This window comes from Strigops habroptila, chromosome 4, assembly GCF_004027225.2.
Source record: "Strigops habroptila isolate Jane chromosome 4, bStrHab1.2.pri, whole genome shotgun sequence".
Lineage (NCBI taxonomy): Eukaryota > Metazoa > Chordata > Aves > Psittaciformes > Psittacidae > Strigops > Strigops habroptila.
Window position 1 is genome coordinate 48,903,880 of NC_046358.1, and position 19,094 is coordinate 48,922,973.

A 19,094-nucleotide genomic window follows, 5' to 3' on the forward strand; every position below is an offset into this window, starting at 1 on the left:
TGTCTGTGATTATTTCCCATTTTTTTCTTCTTGTTTTAGGTTCATTTTCCACCTTTATTTGTTACCACCTTGGATAAGAGGCGGGGTAGCACGAGCAGGGGCTGTAAATGCAGGAGGGCACACGACTGGGTGGTCTTCGCCTGCACAGAGCCACAAGGCTCTGCCACTGCTAGGCTGCTGCCCCATGCACTCTGAAGGGTGTCTGTCTCCAGCCTTGGAGTGAGGGACAGCGTTTGGTCTAACATTGCATCCTGGTGAGGCCGCACAGCGTTTGTGCTGCTCTCCATTTCACTGAGAGGGGCAAAGCCGGGCTCTTCTGTAACAGCGAGTTTCCAGCTGGTGCCTCGATGCTGTGGCACAGCGGTCCCCTGGGAGAAGTGCCCCTTGCTCAAAGCTGAACACTAGTTGTAGTGCCCTGAAAGAAATTGCTCTTCCCGTGGGGAGTAGACACTAACTGCTGAAAACTAACTGTTCCTCTGAAGCACCTACTTTTATAACTCTGAAGTTATAAAACTGGGAGCCTGCTTGTCTTCTGGAGGCACTAGAGAAGTGGAGAGCACTCTCACCCACACCTGGGCTTTCTGGGGAGCCTCCAGGGCAGCAAGGCAGGGACAGCCAAAGCCTCCTCACCGCCCTAGTGCTGTAGCACTTCTGGTTTATTTGGGTCCAGTGGATTCTGGCACAATATTAACTTTTCACTTTCATTCATTTCCCTAACCCAGGAAGAAATCATGCAAACCAAGCATGGGCAGTAACTCCCGTCACTGCCCCTCTACCCTGCTCTGGTGAGACCCCACATGGAGTACTGCACCCTCAGTACAAGAGGTGGATCTGCTGGAGCAGGTCCAGAGGAGGGCGACAGAAATGGTCAGGGGGAGGGAACACCTCTCCTGTGAGGAAAGGCCGAGAGTTGGGGTTGTTCAGCCTGAAGAAGAGAGGGCTCCAGGGAGACCTTATTGTGGCCTTTCAGTTCTTAAAAGGGACCTTTAAGAAAGATAGGGACAGACTCTTTAGCAGTGCCTGTTGCAATAGGATGAGAGGTGATGGTTTTAAAGAGGGGAGATTCAGGTGGGATACGAGGAAGAAATTCTTTACAGGGAGGGTGGTGAAACACTGGCACAGGTTGCCCAGGGAGGTGGTGGATGCGCTATCCCTTGAGACATTCAAGGCCAGGCTGGATGTGGTTCCGAGCACCCTGATCTAGTTGAAGATGTCCCTGCTCATTGCAGGGGGTTGGACTGGGTGCCCTGTGAAGGTCCCTTCCAACCCAAACTGCTCTACGATTCTGTGGTTAGCTCTGACGGGACACAGACACTCTGGTGACGAAGGGATGTGCTTTACACGGTGCACTCTGACTGGCTCTCGGCTCTCAGCCGCCACTCGCCGCAGAGTCACCCCCTCCGCCCCCTCGGCCCGGGGAGCGCCTCCTCCCTCAGGGAGGGGCCCCTGCTTCCCGCCCTGCGCACGCGCCCCTGTCCGCGCGGCGGCACCGGCCAAGCGCGCGGCTCCCCATTGGCCCGTGCGCTCCTCGCCTGCTGGGCCCAATGACAGCGCCCGTTGTTGCGAGGTGACGGGAAGAAGCCGTCGCCGAGGCACCGCCTCTTCCCTTTCGCTGCCGCGCTGCCATCACGAGCGCACGTCTCGGGCCTGTCTCTCGCGCCGCCGTCGCCTCCCACGTAAGCGCGCGGCTGCCCGTGCCCCCCTCCCCGCGGGGGGTGGTCGCTCCCGGCCCACCCGCGGCGCCCGTGCCGGGCCACGTGGGGCGGGAGCGCGTGCGGGAAATGGCGGCCATGTGCGCTCTCGGGCCGGGCCTGCGGAGGGAGGGCACAGGGCAGGCCTAGGCGAAGGCCGCGGTGAGCCGGGGTGGCGAAGAGGTGCGCGGGAGGCCTCGGTGCCGCTTTCCCTCGGGAGAGGTGTGGGGCGCCTGCAGCGTTAGGCCGGGCGGGCTGTTCGGGCCTCGAGGGAGCGGCGTCCGGCGCAGGGCGGGAGCCGCTGCGGCTTTGCGGTGCTCACGGGCGGTTATGCGCTGGCGGGAGGCTGGCCCGCGGCCGCGCGTGCCGTGGGGTGTCCTTCGGAAGCAGAGCAAAGCAGCAGTAGCCGGGAGGGTGAGGTTTCCTTCCCCCCGTGAGGAAAGAAAGGACGCGACAGCGGTTCATTAGCACTGAAGATCCAATTCTGTTGTTCTCCAGGATGCGTTACGTCGCAGCTTACCTTCTAGCAGTCCTCGGTGGCAACGAGTCTCCCACGTCAAAGGACTTGAAAAAGATCCTCGACAGCGTCGGCATTGAGACAGACGATGAACGCATGAACAAGGTGGTGTTGCCTCTTAGTTCCAGATGGCCACGGCCCAGTCAGCATCAGACACTGGAGCTGTTCCCTTGGCTTCCGTGTTTCTGTAGTTGCCTTGTTGTTGAACTAGTATTGTTTTGTTCAGGCATTCACTGATCATTACATGCATGATTTATAAGACACTGCCAAATGATCAGAACTATTTTTGCAACGTTTTTGTGGAAGCCTTGGCTCTCTTACTTAATGCCTGTCCTCCGCAAAGATTCCTTTGTCTGTTATTGCTGACTTCTGGCTATTCAGTCTAATAGTTTTCAGGGGTATGGTGGCTGCTACAGATAAGTATGTATTGAAAATAAGTTCTGTTCAGCACTTAACATTTAATGATGTGGCTTTTGGTCGGTACTGATTCAGAGCTAATGCTTTTGAAGGCCTGATAGTAATAAATTCTTACTTAGTGTACTGGAAGGAAACATCTGTTTCTTCACCAAGAAACAAGCGAATTATAACATGGATATTTAAGATAATTCAATAATAATATGTAGGAAGATTTTATCAATTTCTGTTGTGTTTTGCTTTTCTCATGCCTGGTTATACAACAAAGGTAGTAAAATTGAAGTTGGGACTGCCTGTTCCAGTGCAAGGATACAATAGCCAGCTTGGCTGTAACATTTGGTAATGCTAGGAACAGGACTCTGAGGTTTTTGGTCTAGAACCTAGCGCTTCAGAGCCTCCCTGTGGGAATCAAGCAAGAAATGTTGACAGTCCTTCAGTGATTTACAGACCATCAGTGGGGTTTCCTAATTGGCTCCACAACATCTGTGTATCCTTCTTTCTGCAAGGTCCTTGGATTCGTTATAAATACATGCTAACAGATTTAATGAAAAAGCTTTCACAGAAAAGTATAAAAGACTTAGCTGAAGTTTTCATTCCAGTGTCCCGTTCCTTCCACTGAGAAGTAAGGAATGTTGTGGCTGTATAAGCAGCAGGATGGAGGCATTGCACGTGATGATTAATCTGTACTTGTTTAAATGTAGCTTACACTCACACTGGTTTGAAATTATTAACATTCTAAACTTCATTTACACAGGTTATTAGTGAGCTGAATGGAAAAAATATCGAGGATGTCATTGCTCAGGGTAAGTACAGTCTCTTGAGTGTCACAGGTAATTACCTCTACTACTTTGGCAACTTAGACCTGAGAACACAAAATTGTTGCCAGCTCCCTGATTATTCATCAGATTAGCTCTGTGGTTGAGGACTTCCATTCTGGATCTCGGCTGAAATGCCTGAAATCCGGGTCCATTCTAATTCCCTGCAGGTCAGTGCCAGTACCTGCTGGGTTTCGCTTGTGGACCACATTAAACTGGAGAACTTAAGCATGCATGAGCTGACTGGTAGCCTGCTCATGATGTAGTTTTCTGGACATGTTGGTCAAAGAAAGAATTTAACTGTCCTTCAAATTCTCTGGGAGGTTTTTTCTTTGCGTTTACCCATTTGCAGGCATCGCATCACTTACGTAAAACAAGTAGAACAGACTGTTAAATGTAAATAAGTGTCAACTCCCATTAAGGATAGAGTTACACCCTCTGTGGTTAATATAAGCCTCTCTAGTACACGTCTCTTCTAGAGCTCCCCATGTCTGGTGCATCCTTTCCTCTAAGACAGGACTCTTGAGTGCTGACTTCTGTAGAAGCTTGTGCTCTTACTTGCTGGCTTTTGCCAAAGCTGGAACTTTTAACATTGAGTCACAGGGCTAAAATAAAGCAGAGCTGAGGTAGTGCAAAGGTTTTTGGTTAATGAATTTCTACTTTTTTTGCAAGTCCTTGGGCACAAGGGCATGTATTTGCTTAAAGGTGGTCAGGACTTTGCCTGGCTGTGCTGTTATGAGCAGTAACTGGATACTTCTATCCATGTGGTCTCAAGACCTCGGGGAGCCATTGTATGTGCTTACAACACACTTATGCTATCGCTTTCTGTACTATCTTTCTTTCTTTAAATAAATAGTTTTCGTAGAACATACTGACATGCATATGAAACATGTTTGTTTACTTGGCTAGTTTATTACAGCTTGAAGTAACAGGGAATTATTTAGAAACTGATTCTCAGAAATTGGGATACAGGCAAACATACTGAGTACGTGACCTCTGAGTGCCAAGGGACCCTTGGTATGTGAAAGGCAGATGCCAGAGAACTAGCTAGCTTTCCAAAGACAAGCATTAATCAGAAGTCAGTTTGTTAATCTCAAAGGAGATGGAATAGGGTTCATAGGGTGCTGGAGAATTTGGTTAAAATACTGTACTCTTTGCCATAAATACATCTTTTCCCCCATCCCCTCCATTCCTGTAAGTGGGATCCAGTCATGCCCTCACAGTTCTCTGTACCCTTAAAAAAAAGGGGGGAGTGGGAAGCCAGTGCTGCCTATATGTTATTTTTGAGGTATATTGAAATTATAAATTTCTGGGCTGTTACACTGTATTTGGAAAACATACAGCTTTTTCTGTATGTTTAAAATTGGATGTGTTTGCCACTATTTTTATACAACAGGTTTGGGGAAAAAAAATAATTGGGGGCTTTGTACAGCAGAAAGCTTACTAATAACTTGCTGGTGGTGTTCTTAGGCTAAACCTCTGTGAATCTTAAACTTGTTTTTCACAGAACAGTTTATATTTTCTTACCATGGGTGCAGTCTCGTGTTCTTTTCAGCTAATAATGACAGGTTCATTCCATGAGTCACAGTATCTGTTTTTCTGCACTCTCATGTCTCTTCCTTTTCACCTTACCTCTGTGCTTGCGATGGGCATTTAAATACTTTCTTCTCTGACCCTCTCAGGTAATGGAAAACTTGCCAGCATGCCGGCTGGGGGAGCTGTGGCAGTGTCTGCTGGAGGGGGCTCTGCTGCTCCTGCTGCAGCTGCTGCCCCTGCTGCCGGTGAGTATTTGTGGAGAGGCATTGTTACAGGCAGCTCCAGTTTTCTCTGTTAAAATCTTAACAATTGAGTCCAAATTTCAAAGCTTTTCCACTTTGGCAGTTAACTGTGTGATTGAAGTGTAAACTGAACAGCTAACTTTTCTTTGGGTAGTTGGAAGCATTTGCTCTTTATCCATCTTAAGATTGGTCTGGCTTAGAACCAGGAATCAGACTTCACTGTGTAGAGCACATCCCTTCAATAGTAGTGTCCATGTCCCCTTAATGTTTATATTTGGCTATTGAAAGAGAATGAGATGAGCCATGGGGGCTGAAATACCAATAGTATGGAAGCTGAGAACACCAAAACCTTTGGTCTTTTGAAACCAAAAAAAATTTGTGATGCAAAAAATGTCAATACTGACCATTGGCTTGGTCTTCTGTTTTCCTTCAGCTGAGGAGAAGAAAGAAGAGAAGAAGGAGGAATCTGAAGAATCTGACGATGACATGGGATTCGGCCTATTTGATTAATTATTTGTTATAGAGAAATTATTAAAATGCTTTGTTAAAAATGTTTTTATTGAGTTTATATTATAACTATACAAGTGCTATTGGATTCAGACAGCTGTTCGTAAAATAGCTCTGACAAAGCTTTGATTCTTCTGTCTGAAACAGGTATGTGAATTTTATGACAAGCTGTGGGACTCAACTGTCTGGAAAGTCCGTAGGAAACGGCTACATTTGTATGAACCTGGGTGCTTGTTTTGAGACTGCTATTTCTTAAACATTACGTGAAAGCTGAATCTACCCGATATTAACTAAAGTTCACCTTCTCCATAGTATTTTGCCATCCCTATTTCCTGAGGAAGAGTCCCACCTCTGCAGCAATAAAAGGACTGTATTTTTCAGGATCTGTTTAATCAATTCCAAAATGTGTGAATGGACAGGAGGTTGGAATAGTCTAGTAATATAATTTCAGAGCTAGTTACAGTAATTTTTGTAGATATCTAAAAGCACTGATTCCATTGCTGTGTCAGATTTCCAAGATCTAGGCGCACCACTAATGAGATGCTTGGCTATGCTTGGATTTTGTGTTACCTCTGCAGGCTTGCCATAGAATCTGTAACGACAAAAAGGAAAACCTGCATCCTGCTCTTTATGGGCCACTGAGATGAACACAGGGGTGCTCTTTATACTGAATGGCTCTTCTGGGATAGCTGAACTATCACGACATGAATCACCTTGATCTGAAAGAAACTGTTTTGAGGAGAATGGCATTTTGTGTGTTTTTCTGAGAACTGCATGTGTGCCCAGAAGAACACATCAGCTTAGGAGGCCAGTAAATTTTGCTTTATTTTTGAGGTGTCTTCTGCTAGGAGGGGACTTACTCTGACTTCTACAGCAGTCTTTGGCTGTCACCATAAGTAGGTAGAGTACAGGTAGCACATGCAATGGTATTCCCATGCCGTGTCTGCACACATAGTGTCAAAAAGAGGCATTCTGGAGCAGTCCGTACCGCGAAACTTCTAAGATAGTTGTGGGGTTTTTTGGGGGGGAGGAGGGAGAAAGCAGTAGCTGATAGAGCTGTGTTGGTTATGAGTCACTGGACAAAGCATGGCAAGTGCTTCTGAGGGGAGATGGGTGAAATGTAAGTAGCAAAAACTATTTCATTTCCCTGTGGTGTACTGAGAGAAAATGCCTGTTACATCACAGTAGCCAAGGGAGGGAACAGTTGAAATTTAGATCCTCAGACCTCAAAATGGCTGCGATTCAAGCAACTAACCCTAGCTGCCCTTTGGTGCCTGCTGCAAGAAGGAGTTACAGGAGGTAACAGTGCCAGTACCTTTGATCTACTTTGTCTCCTCAGTTCTAGCATGGTGATATTTGGGGGAGCGCTGAAAACTGTTCCTTGCTCACACTAGTTCTCTGACAGTTGTGGCAGCTGTGGTTTGGCACTGGAAGGGGCGCAGGTATACCTGTGTTTCTTCTCTTGCTGACTTCTCTATTTCACATCACTGAAAAAGAGAGGTACCTGGATGTGGTTTTACTGGGAGGTAACCCTCCCACCCACTCTGTGATACTGCCTTGTTTAGCTGCTGCAACAGTCAATGTTTTCACAGGAAAGAGCTGCCCTGTTGCACCACTCAGCAGGATTTTTCCTAGCACAAAGGAATTTGTTTCAGTGGCACTGAGCTATTTCATGGGCTTTGCTGTGCCCAGGCCTGTGGGATGAGACTGAAACCTGTGGTGCCAGCTGCTGGCTACTGTGATGAGGGGAGGACTACATCCAGGCAAACTTCCCCCTGTTTTTCTCTTCTCCCTATGACCTGTTAAATCTTGAGTTATGGACCTGATCCTGTGCTGGGTGTCCTCTTTAACACCTTTAAATTCCTTCCTGAAATGCATAATTTTAATGAAAACTGTTGCTCAATCTGATTTGAGAAAGATGGCTCATTTGGTAAACTGTTTAGAGAAGAAACTTTTTGGGACAGCTGTTGGAGAAAGCACTGAAAATCCAGCATTTGTTGCACTGCAATGGGGAGCCAATGTATTTTACATAACCACCCTGTAGGTGTTCCTTGTGAAGGCCAGGGGACAGGTTTACTCCAAGATTTCACATGCATTTTACAGAATTTTCCAAAACTTCTGCACGATGAACGTTTCTTCTGAATGCAAAATCAAGGCATTTTAAGCTTTTTTTCCTGTACCTAGTTACAAAACAGTTATCACCTCATGGCTTTGTACGTGAGCAGTGATGTGCCTGGAAGTCTCTTGCAGATTTGTTCAGTGCTCTGGATGGAGTTCACTGCTCTGTTCTGCTGATCTTAGTGACCTTCAGCTATAAAAGGTTTGGTTTTCCTGCTCTGTGGACAGTGTTCTGAATTTTCAAGTGTCACTGATGCCTTTTCAGACTTAGCTATGATTTCCAAAGGCAAGGATAGTGGTGGGGTGGATGTGTTGTATTCAGTGATGCTCTCGGAGAAAACTAGTGCCTGCAAACACTTGGAGTGGTGGCCTAGTCTGTCCCCTTGCGGAACCAATATTAGCTAGGATAGATTTTTCCTGACTTCATAAAGAAAGGCTCAAAGGCATTGAAGACAAAGGAAATGATAGCCTTGTGTCTGCAGGTTATGCTGGTAACTGATCATTACTAAACTGATGTTAGGGGAGAGTGACTTAGTCATGAGTTTGATGTTGGAACATGTGAGCTGTCCTCACTAGGGCACAAATGCTGTGCCATCTCCAATCAGCTCTGACTGAAAAGCATTCCTTAGAACCAGCATGGGGCAGGGAGAGTGACATGACATCTTCCCTACTTGGAACGCAGCAAGAACATCCTGGACACTACTGGAAAGTAATAAAAAAGTTCCCTAGTGGCACTGTTAAATTAACTGGTTTCACTCTTACTACTAAGGCCCAATTTTGCAAGCTGCTACATGGAGGTAGCCCTGTTGAACTCAGTAGGTTTGACTTACATAGGGCAGAGGTATCTGTAGTAGCTTTCCTAGAAGTAACAAGCAGTCCTAAGTGAGCAGGACAAGGGCGCCGCTGCATTGCCTCAGGAGATGTTCCTATGAAGCAAGTCCCAAGTATTTGCCATGGAATTGTCTGAGTATGCAAACATCACAGATAAGAAAAAGACGTCAAAGTCGGGCTTTCCAGTGATGTTAACAGCACTCAAGTTGAGCTTCATGGCCACTGCCTGGTCTTGCTGGCCACAGGCAGCAATACTAAAGTAACATGCTGAAGACAATAGTATAACAGACTGCCTCTCAGCTTGCCTTTAGAATTAATTCCTGTTGGCCACCAACTACCTGAAAAAGAGGTTGTTTTTACATTATTATTTCATATGTACTATCTGCTGACCATTCACTAGAAGAAGACAAATGTCACAAAGAAGACAAATGCAACAGAGATTGCTTGAGAAACTGCCTCTGGCATGACAACATGCAAGGGCATGTGTGAACTTGTAGTGTTCTGACAGGAATTTGATACACGTGAAAAGCTGCTGTGTAAATCTTGCTGACCTGGCTTACTGCGGAATTAGAAGCCATTGCAGGACTGTGGCAGCACTTTCTTAATAAGGAGAAGATTAGTGTTGGGGGATAATTGATTTTTGAGAAAAACCTGTTTGTGCCAGTCTGTTAGTGCCAGTACCAAGGCAGCACTCTGCAAGAGATTATGGTTCATGTGGTTTATTTCATTAACCTGTTTCAATGGGGCAGCATTAACCTCATCAAATAAGGAACATTGAGGGCCAAGGCAGAGTGATGTAAACAACTCAGGACAAGACTGCTGTTGAGCAATCAAGTGAAACTAACGCCAGCATTGTCGCAGCATTGTTGTTTCTATTTTCCATACACAGTAGGAGTCTTAACGTTTGTGAAATGCTGAAAAAAGAGGAAGCAGCGCTGGCTCAAGAACGAATCTGTTATTGTGGTTACAAGTGTTAGGGAGGTATCTGCAAACAAAGTTCAACATTCAGTTTTGCCACAGATTTCCACTAAAGTCACAGCCCACCAATTAGTTCTTCTGCAGCACAATCCCTGTTCTGGAAAATGCAAGACACAATGTTTTATTTGGTTTTGGCTACATGGAAATACCTTTCTGTGTCACCAGAAGCATGGGGTGAACGCACTATGATTGTCTTGGTGTTAAGCATCTTTAAGAGGGTCAAGGCTCAGGTGTGCCAATGCTCACCTCTTCAGGTGGAGGAGATGAGGGCTGACAAGGGTTATGCAACCACATCAAACACAAGGAATGAAGGAAATTACAAAAGTAGAGGCATGAGAGGAAGGGAAAGAGGGGTGGGTACAGGGCATAAACAGAGGACTTGAGACACATCGAGTGAATTCTTTAGGTGCTGCAGGATGGAGCTAATATGTATCAAGGGTAATTCCTGGCAGCTAGGTGAGGTCCTGGGCTCCAGGGTAGGACCTGGAGGGAAGATAAGGCTAGACTCCTGTCTGTCTGATGGAGGGAAAGAGCAAATGTTTAATGAAAAAGCACTCTGAGTGGAGAGGCTGGAGTACAAGGCCTAAACTGAGCTCAAATATTGGATTTATACAAGGGTTACTTGCTAAGTTTGGTTGATTCAGTCAGCTGGCTGAGAGACAGCTGTTCCTACAACCTCTGTGGTGTGGGTACCAGTCTTTGGAGCGCTGGTCCTTTGAAAGGACATGTGGAAAGAACAGGAGACGGGCTACTTGGATGACCTCTGCTGACATAAGTGGTGAAATTCGTTGTGGGGAGGAAGGCCGAGCTTTGACTATTCTGAGAGCTGTTAAAGACAAGTCTCCCAAATGAGAAACTTCTAACCAGTTACAAGAAAACTAATGCAATCAGATTTATGACAAGATGAATTAAGTTTTGGGTTTTTTGTGTTTGTGGGGTTTTTTTGTTTTGTTTGTTTTCTTTTTACTTTAGTAGAAAGTGCTTTTACCACATGTTGATTTTATTAAAAAGAAACCAACCTTACTGCTTTCTGTTTTGTACCCTTTCAAGCCTCCCTCCTGCTGATCTTGCTTCCTTGCTTTGAGTTGAACAGCTGCGTCTCTTGCTATGCTGATCCTTTTGATGTCCTTGTAGATTTTCACACTTCTAATTGTTCGAATGACTATAGTGTGTATTGTTTATGACAAGGGTATCTTTCCAGCTTCTGAAATCTATTTTGATCTCCTAATAACACTGGCCTCTCACCCAGTGCTGCTCTGTGGTGAGCTCATATGGTGTGACCTTGCTTGTGCAGAAGCACTACTGAAAATTGCAGTTGCCCTGACTGAAGATAAGTGTTTTGGTGAGCTTAGGGCACATAAAGAGAAATAAGAGGTCAGCAACGGTAAGCAACTCTGTGTGTTCTGGTGAGTTTAGAGACAGAGAAAGCTGCAAATAGAGCGCGGTTGCCTTTCTCTCTGGTCTTGTGCTGTGGCTGTGCGAAGCCGTGCCTCCCTCTGGCTCCTCAGCTTTCTATGAAAAGGGAAAGCTTCTACCTTCACCTCATGTTTCTTGCCCATCTCCCGAAAAGCAAAGGACTGTGGTAAACTCCAACTTGACGCAGAAGCCGCCAAGAAACAGTATGTTTTGCAAGGGGAAGACAGCCCCAATACACAGGAAGGCTTGGGGTGCTGCGAGGAGCCCTAATCCTCTCCTTTCCCCTTTCTCCTCCGAGGCACCTCTGCCACTGCAGGGTGGCGCTGGTACAGCTGCTGCGCTCGAACAGGCGCAATGCCCACGGGGGCTGGCGCTGGGAGCGGGGTTCACCGGAGGAAGGGTTGGGAGGAGGGGCCGGCTGCTTCCCGCCCAGGGCCGGGGCCTGCGGAGAGGAGAGGCCGAGCTGCCGCCGCCCCGCCTCATATAAGCTGGGCAGCCGCGACCAGCAACTCAGCAGGAAACCTCGCCGTGCTAGTGACTGTCTTATTCAGCAGCAGCGCCTCCCGGCTCTCGCCCGCCGTCCCGCCCGTGCAGGGGCGGTGTGACTCGAGCAGAGCCCCTCGGCTTTCCCTCTCCGTCGCGGCTGCTTCTTCCCTTTTCACCCCCCGCCTTCAGCGGGGCGCGGAGGCCATGTTCCCCCCGGACTCCACCTGGAATATCTCCTTCGCCGGCTGCGGCTTCCTGGGGGTCTACCACGTCGGGGTAGCCAGCTGCCTGCAGGAACATGCCCCCTTCCTCGTCGCCAACGCCAGGAAGATCTACGGCGCATCAGCCGGGGCGCTCACTGCCACCGCCCTCGTCAGCGGCGCCTGCCTCGGTAAGCGCGGGGCCGGCCTCCCAGCCTCACCTTGTTGTTACTAATTCGTTAATTACTACAGCAGCGGGGAGGGGAGGGGAGGGGAGGGGAGGGGAGGGGTGGTGGAAATAGCGCTCCGCCCTTCGGCTCCTCCTCACCCTTCCTACATGCGAGCGGTGCTTTGTTTTTCAGGCCTTTACCTCAGTGATTGTACTCCTCTCTGTCCCTGCGCGCCTCAGGCTGAGGTGCGGGGGGATGTCGGAGGTAAGGCGGAGATGCAGGGGTCCAAATTGGGCACCCGGCCTCCCTGAGGTGGAGGGAGGGAGCCGCTGCCCTCCTCAGAGCAGGTGTCCGGAAGTCAGCAGTGGTTTTGATCTCCACCATAATAAAACGTGGACTTGTGGGGGCTCGGTTCTTGGGTTTGGCTTGCTTGAGCTGCTGGTGAGGAGGTGACCTGTTGCCCTGTGCGCACCGGCTCACTAAGAGGGTGAACAGGAGGGAAGCAGCTGCGGATGGAGATGTCAAACAGTGTGTTGCATGTGCAGATTAGAGTTGAACAGCGCCTCCAAGAAGTCAGGAAATCTGTCTTTTTCTTAGCATCTTTATTTATAGAAGGGGGTTATTCCTCAGGATGTAGGGCACTAGGGAATTTTCCTGCCTTCTGCAAGAGCTAGATCTCCAGTTTAGCTAGATGTTACCTCTGTTTTTAAGTTATGAAAGAAACTTCTTAAAAGTTACCTCTGAAGCAGGCACCCAGTGTAGTCTGTCCCTGCTTAGGGAATGTCCAGGGAACAGCTGAAGAGAATGGTGTGTGGCGCCTCCTGGTTTTTTACTGTTCTGCTGTAAGGTCAGCTGTTTTGCGTGCTGGGTGAGAAGTCAAGCAGCATGCTAGAGTCTGTACTTGAAAGCTTTTCTTTTGAGAATAACAAATTCAGAAAAGTATCTTGAAAGGGGAATGTGGTGTGAGAGAATCAGGCATCTCTGTTTAGTCTCAGAATTATGAGCTTCTCCTTAGAGTCAAGTGAAACTAGAGCTGTTTACTGCTTGAACTCCTCTCACCTTCATCATAGGTGTCTTTCTGCAGCACTCCCAGTTCTTTGGGGACAGGGAGAGTTTTGAGATGTAGCCTTCATGCAGCAGAAGCATTTTCTGTGTAGTTAGGTTTGAAGTTTCCTTTTCCTTGTTTACAGAAATGTCCAGTGAAGTGTAACTGCTGCTCCTGGAGCTTGATGGGAAGCCATTCAAAGCCCAGGCTGGGATCTCAAAGGTTGTAGTCATGCCATGGTGCTAGCTTTTATCATGGGCAAGGGAAAAGGCCTCCTCTAATCCCTCCTTATGCAGGGATCCATTTGTTGGCAGCTGCCGGGGATTTAGCTGTTCCTTCTGTTGAAGAGGTGGCTGCCCAATCAGTTCCTTAACTGGGTGGTCCCCGTGCTACTCAGAGGTATGGCATGAACATGCGATGGGCTGGCAGTAGTGCCCAAATCCTTTGCCTTGCTCAGAAGCCATTACTGTGCTGAGCAAGTCTGTTGTTATGTCTATGTTGTTCTTGCTGTTGTATGTCCAGAGCACCCATGGTGTGTTAAGTGTTGCCCTCGAGGAGATAGTCAGCCTGGTAGAGAGCATTCTGTGAATAGGGGTTAAAATAGGTTTTCCCACTCCTTGTGAGGTACAAGGAGAGGCATGATAAAGAGGACAGAGTTAGGGGTCACCTTCTAGGCAGCATTCACCTCCTTCCTGAAAGAGGGCAAACCATGCTGTTTAAAGCCAGCCAAAGCTTGGATTTTGGGTGTTCAATTTCTGGTTGAAGTTTGACTTCTCAGGGATAGTTTTCTTTTGACTCTGCCTGTGTGGCTGGCATATATCTTGGGTAGAGAGCAGCTCTAAGCAACAGAGCTGACTTCTGAAAGTAAAAGTAAACGGGGTGCTTGGTTGGGGCATGGTATCACTGTACCTTGTCCCTGTTGTAAACCCTCCTGACAGGGCAAATTCCAGCCTGAGGTCCAGGGGTTAGAGTGAAATCATAGGGAAGAAGGGAATGATTATGCAGAAGGTGCAGCTGCAGCCTGTGCTAGGGGAGCAGTTCATCCTAGTACAGGCTGTTTTAGGATCCCGAGTATGCGTGTTTGCTCTGCAGCTGGTTCCGCCTGAGAGTAGGCATTATAGCCGGTGGGCTTTGAAACTTATGGCAGCTGCTACCCTGCAGTGTCTGTTGCCCTGTCCCTCAAACTGGAATGCTGAATAGTGTCTCTTAGTGGATGACAAGCAGAAGAGAGTTTTGCAGAAGCATTGCTTATTGGGTGCATGTAGGTAGATTTGGGTGCATCTGTACTTTGCTCTGAATTCAGCGAGACTATACTCTGCAAAGATAAACACTTCCTGGGGAGGAGTCAAAAAACCCCTTCCTTTGGGTTTTTTATTTGGTTCTGATCCTCTGAGACCCTGATCAGGGAGAACAGAAATTTTCCTGGACTTAAGTGTGTAAGATCCCGCTTAGTGGTTTCTTTTCCAGCTTCTTCCTTCTGGCTTTTGCATCTGTTCTCATGGAAAGTGTCTTTGCGAATGGCTGCGCCTGAGCTAATTCTGCCTTCTCTCTGAATTAAGAGCACACTGTCATTATTTGTATATGGCAGTAAGGCTTTGCTATGGGCTAACACTGAACTGAAAGCCCTGACCAAATGATCTGCAGCCTTGAGAGCTCACTATGGGCTTCAAAGGCTGATTTTGGAATACCAAATAAAACATTTTTGGGCATACATGCTAGCTAGGCAAAGGACATTATTTCTGAATAAGAGGCCAGGAGGTATTTATGGTCTGATATGACCACACCTAGCTCTTGTTAAACACCATTAAGCTGTAGCGATCTTGGATTTATTCTCTCGGGCTACGACAGTGGTATTGTCCCACATCTGAAGTGCTCTCTCCAGCTTTGAGATTCTTCTGTTCACTGGCATGAAAAAGCATTGCTGTTTTTCCACTGGAATAACCTCTGTGGCTGTTGAAGTGCATCGGGCAAAGTCTCGCGTGTTTGCATGTAAGTTACTTGCTTGTGCATGCTGCAGTGTTGGAGCGTTACTTGCTTGTGCATGCTGCAGTGTTGGAGCATGAATCACTTACTGTCCTGAGGGTTTTCTGGAAAATGGCTTTCTGTCATGCCTGTGCCTTCTCTTGTGGCTGTTGGAGGCTGGCACACCAGGAAATGCACCTTTCTATGCTAAGCAAGTGAGAAGTCCTTTTGTGCTGGCTTTGCGGTCTCTTCCTTACGTGCACCTCAAATCCTGCAGCTTCTCACAAACTCTAGGCTCAGAGCTCTGAGGATATTTACCTATCTGGAAAAAAACCCCTTAAGGCACTGGCCTGGATGAGTAAAACTGGCTTATGTGACATGACAAGACTGTTCTTTTTCACTCACGAGTAATGTTGGTTAAAATGCAGTCACCGTTGGACTCTTAAATCTTTAATACAGGGTAGGGGATATATTTTTCTGAAGGGTCTTGAATCATCTCACTCTAGTGAGCTGTATGGGATTTGGTGTGCCTGCTTTTGAAGTGCAGCAGCCTGGATGAATGATGGGGTGTGAACATGTAATCACTGAAAATCTGATTTTGAGTTGATGTGAAGGTCCTGGGCTGTACTTCTGGCTCACAGTTAACCAAGAGCATCTGAATTATCTGTGTAGCACATGAATATTGTCCTGTACAGCCCTCATCTGAGGGTGGGTTGGAACTGCTGAAATGCTGCTTTTTTGGGGGAAGAGGTGGGTTCTGCTGTCAGAGACAAAGCTGGCTATCAAACCTGCATCTGTGGGAGCTAGCTGTTCTCCTACAGCATGACAGTGTCAGCAGAAAACGATAAAGCAAGCTGAGGGAATGTTTCTAGTACCAAGAATACAGAAAGGAGGCTGTGTATCTGCTAGATTGAGCAGCGTTGTGTAGGGTGCTCTTTGGAGAGCTCTTTCTGGGTTGTTGACAGGATTTCTTATTTTCTAAACTAGTGTCTTAGCCAGGACTTGTCTCAGGTGCAACCTGGGATGAAGTAATAGTTATTTGACATTCAGGTTTGCTTGTCAGCTGTCACCATGTGACCACCAGGAAATACGCTGCTGAACTCCAGACTTTTTCCATTAAGTAGCAGGAGGAGGAGAGGAAAAAAAGAAACAAAACAACCACCAAACCCTCTTTACCTTTTGAAATTGAGACAATGAATGATAGCAGCATCTTAAATGTTGTGCTCCTGAAATTTGACTATGTGCATACAAAGGCTTAAGGACTGGTCATGGAGATTATTTTCTCTATGTGTGTGGACTCTTAACACCAAATCCCAGACTGAGAGAGGGAAATAAATCTGCTTAGTCTCTGTGGAGTCCTCAGGGCAATGCCAGTTTATGCTGTCCAAAGCAAGACTCATGAAGCTTATCTGAGAGGAAGTATATGTAGTGCTGTCTCGCATGGCTGTGTTAAGGGATCCATAGGTCTCCCCAGGTACGTGAGGGAAAGCTTTATAGTCTTTGTGGCCTCTCAGAACTCAAATCCTTCCCTGCACAGGAAGTTGTCACTTGTATCTCCTGCAGGGCACTAGCTGGGGCAAAAGTTGTTGAGCTCAGCAGCCCCAGCGCTGTCAATGAAAGGAGAGGCACCTTTATGTACATACATGGAGATTTGGATGGGATTCATGGAGAACTTTCTGGTGCTCCCTGGAAGCAGTAAAGCTGCTGCTTCTTTCTGTGGTGGAAAATAGAGTTGTGTGGATGTTCTGTGCTGACATAGTCGGAAATGTCCACTGGCTTGGCGGAGAAGCTACTGTGGCTGGATGGGTGCCACCAGTGGTCACAGGGCTGCAGGCTCGGGTGTCCAGATGAGTAAGCTGGCAGCCAGAGTACTGTGTGGTACCTTTTGCTGGGAGGGAAGGAGCCTGTTCCCACTGTCTGCCTGGCTCTAATAACAAAGTTCCCATGAGGAAAGGTGCTCTTGCCTGTATCTTGTTGGATGAGTGCAAGGGAAGCCAAGCAGCTGCTTTCAGTGAAATACATACTCAGCAGTGCACGTGTTTGTTCTTTTGTCACCCCACGTAGACAGGAGGTGTGCAGAGCAGCTTGGTGCCCAGCCTTGCTCCCTCAGCCGTGGCAGCAGCTGTGCAGACAGCTCAAGCCATCTTTACATGGTTGTTCTTCTGACCCATCATTTCAGCATCTCTCTTGAACTTGTAGCATGTGCAGGCTGTTCCACTTCTTTCTACCTTGTATTTCCCAAACTCTTTAAGGTACCCGCACATTCTCCCTATAAAATATGAGAAGCTTTTGAGTGTTCTTCAAAGTCTCATGTCCAGTTATTGATTATGTTTGGAAGGTAAGTTCAGTCCTGATAAATCAAAAAACCATCCTCAGGTTCCTTGCTCTGTCTTAGTTTCAAACTCCCGCTGCTGTAGTGGCTACAGCAGTTCTGCCTGCATGTCAGGTAGCTGACAGTGTTTGTTTCCTGTCTCTGAGTGCCCTCCTGCCTTCCTGTGCAGTGGGTTTGGTAATAACTGTACTCTAATGCTAGGCCCCTGCTTCCTGTGGGCTTCTCCATGTTTCCCTCAATGCCCTTCATGAAGCAGGGATGAAATGTTCACTGGTTTGGCTGGAGAGGATTTTCACCTCTGCTGTGCTTGCTTTGTGCTGTACTTGAAGAGGACCACGCAGGGGCTGGAGAAATAGCAATTTGGTCAGATTCCTTCTTTCTAGAGCTGTGAATGGACAAACCTCCTAACTCCAGGGACTTTGCAGAAGCTCAGAAATCTCCTCCTCCAAGGAGCAGTGTGATAGGTGACTCCTGTCCACCTTGCTCTCTGCAAGTCAAACCTTGTTGCTGGCTGGATTCCAAACTGGCCGCTACTTTCCCGTTGAATCCTCTGCGCTTCCACACTTCGGTTGCTCATACTCTGCCTCATGCTTTCTGCTAAGTTTTCCTGGGACTTGAGGTGAATATCAGGATGTAATGTCAAGAATCTGGGAGTCAAGGGCGCCCGTATGTATGTATTTGTCTCGGGCTGTCTTCCTTGTCAAGCAGGCATAAGGCACTAGAGAGAGTGAGAGCTGGTGAAAAGGAGGGGTAGAGGAAATGGCTCCACATAGAGGGTCCTAAATAAATCTGTCCTTGGGAAAAGGCAGAATGCATCCTGGAAGTGATAGGGTCTGGGGCAGTAAAGCATCCCTTCCAACGAACATGTAGAAGGGAGGGAATTGATGAGCCTTGGAGTGTAGAAAAGATGCTGGAGATTGTTGTAGCTGTACCTGTTGTAGCTACAAAGACAGGAGAAAAGGAGGAGAGAGTTTGGCATTTCTGATACAATAGCTGCTTGTGATGGGCCTGATCCTGTCCCAGGGGTTGTGCTGATCTGTGTACAGTGTGTCTGCGAGAGCTGCCTTCAGTGTTCCTGGAGACTGGAACTCTCCCCAGCTGAAAGGCTCAGAACAAGCCAAGCTCCATGCGATCGCAGAGGTGATGGGTCTGTGGAAGCTGGTGGTTTCAGTAGGACCCAGGGCTTTGTGCTGCCCTCTGGCACCTGCCCAAGCCTGAAGCTGTGGTGCTTTCTGGTACAGATAAAGGCCAAATCTACATTGATGGCCTCTGCCTGACAAACCCTCTGGAATCAGCAAGCTTCATGAAATGTCTTTATGCAGCTGTTTCCCAGGCTTCTGGCTGTGCTATGCCTGGAGAATTTCTTCTGAGAATGAGCCATTCTCTTCTTCATACACTGTAGTTTGTCTGGATAGATACTGGTTTTGGAAGCCTTTTGGGTTAGGATTTAGTGGACTGCGTACCACTTGAGCATTGGAGGCTGTGGCAGTGTCTCTGAGCTGCCACTCCTGTGGATTATCTAGTTTAGCATCCTGAAGTACAGGAGATGGCATCTGAGGGTGTAGATGAGTCGGGAGCCCTTTACGTATGTTAATTACAAGAGCTGCTCTTGCCAGCTTCACTGAATGCTGCTGATTCAGGGCTGGGCCTGGCAAAAATTATTATTCCAGTGTATCGTGGATTCAGGATGCCATAGTTATGCCATGCATGGAAAAAGTTAGAGCCCTGTTTCAGAGTGGGCTGGCAGCACAAGGGCACATTGCACTGATTTATCTAGCCCAGGGTTCTTATTCAGTGAGATTGGTAAAAACTTTTTTTTATAGGAACACAGTAA

At 47.5% G+C, this 19,094-nt stretch overlaps 2 protein-coding genes and 1 non-coding gene across 4 annotated transcripts in view; all 3 read left to right on the top strand.

Moving 5' to 3' along the window:
* The first annotated feature begins 1,491 nt into the window (after positions 1-1,491).
* Positions 1,492-5,770, top strand: RPLP2 (ribosomal protein lateral stalk subunit P2). 2 transcript variants are annotated; one of them, XM_030485369.1, is made up of 5 exons: positions 1,492-1,676; positions 2,190-2,313; positions 3,377-3,425; positions 5,120-5,218; positions 5,649-5,770. In XM_030485369.1, the coding sequence occupies exons 2-5, from the start codon at positions 2,191-2,193 to the stop codon at positions 5,723-5,725; spliced, it is 348 nt and encodes a 115-aa protein (XP_030341229.1). In that variant the 5' UTR covers positions 1,492-1,676; position 2,190; the 3' UTR covers positions 5,726-5,770. The 2 variants fall into 2 exon arrangements, with proteins under 2 accessions (XP_030341229.1, XP_030341230.1); XM_030485370.1 differs by lacking the exon at positions 1,492-1,676 and adding an exon at positions 1,720-1,853.
* LOC115607775 lies at positions 3,585-3,717 on the top strand. The gene has a single exon (XR_003991341.1). It is a non-coding gene; the product is annotated as a small nucleolar RNA SNORA52 (small nucleolar RNA).
* A 5,603-nt stretch (positions 5,771-11,373) lies between the features above and the next one.
* Positions 11,374-19,094, top strand: part of PNPLA2 (patatin like phospholipase domain containing 2) — a 30,559-nt gene continuing 22,838 nt past the window's right edge. Inside the window, exon 1 of the mRNA XM_030485374.1 lies at positions 11,374-11,942. Coding sequence (XP_030341234.1) covers positions 11,420-11,942 — 523 coding nt within the window. The 5' untranslated portion in view covers positions 11,374-11,419. The remainder of the gene's footprint in view (positions 11,943-19,094) is intronic.

Excerpts from the sequence above, each read along its gene's own strand:
- RPLP2 (XM_030485369.1), top strand. The coding sequence starts at position 2,191 with ATGCGTTACGTCGCAGCTTACCTTCTAGCAGTCCTCGGTGGCAACGAG. Across the intron at positions 3,426-5,119 it reads CGAGGATGTCATTGCTCAGG|GTAATGGAAAACTTGCCAGC; the intron begins GTAAGTACAGTC and ends TGACCCTCTCAG. Across the intron at positions 5,219-5,648 it reads AGCTGCTGCCCCTGCTGCCG|CTGAGGAGAAGAAAGAAGAG; the intron begins GTGAGTATTTGT and ends GTTTTCCTTCAG.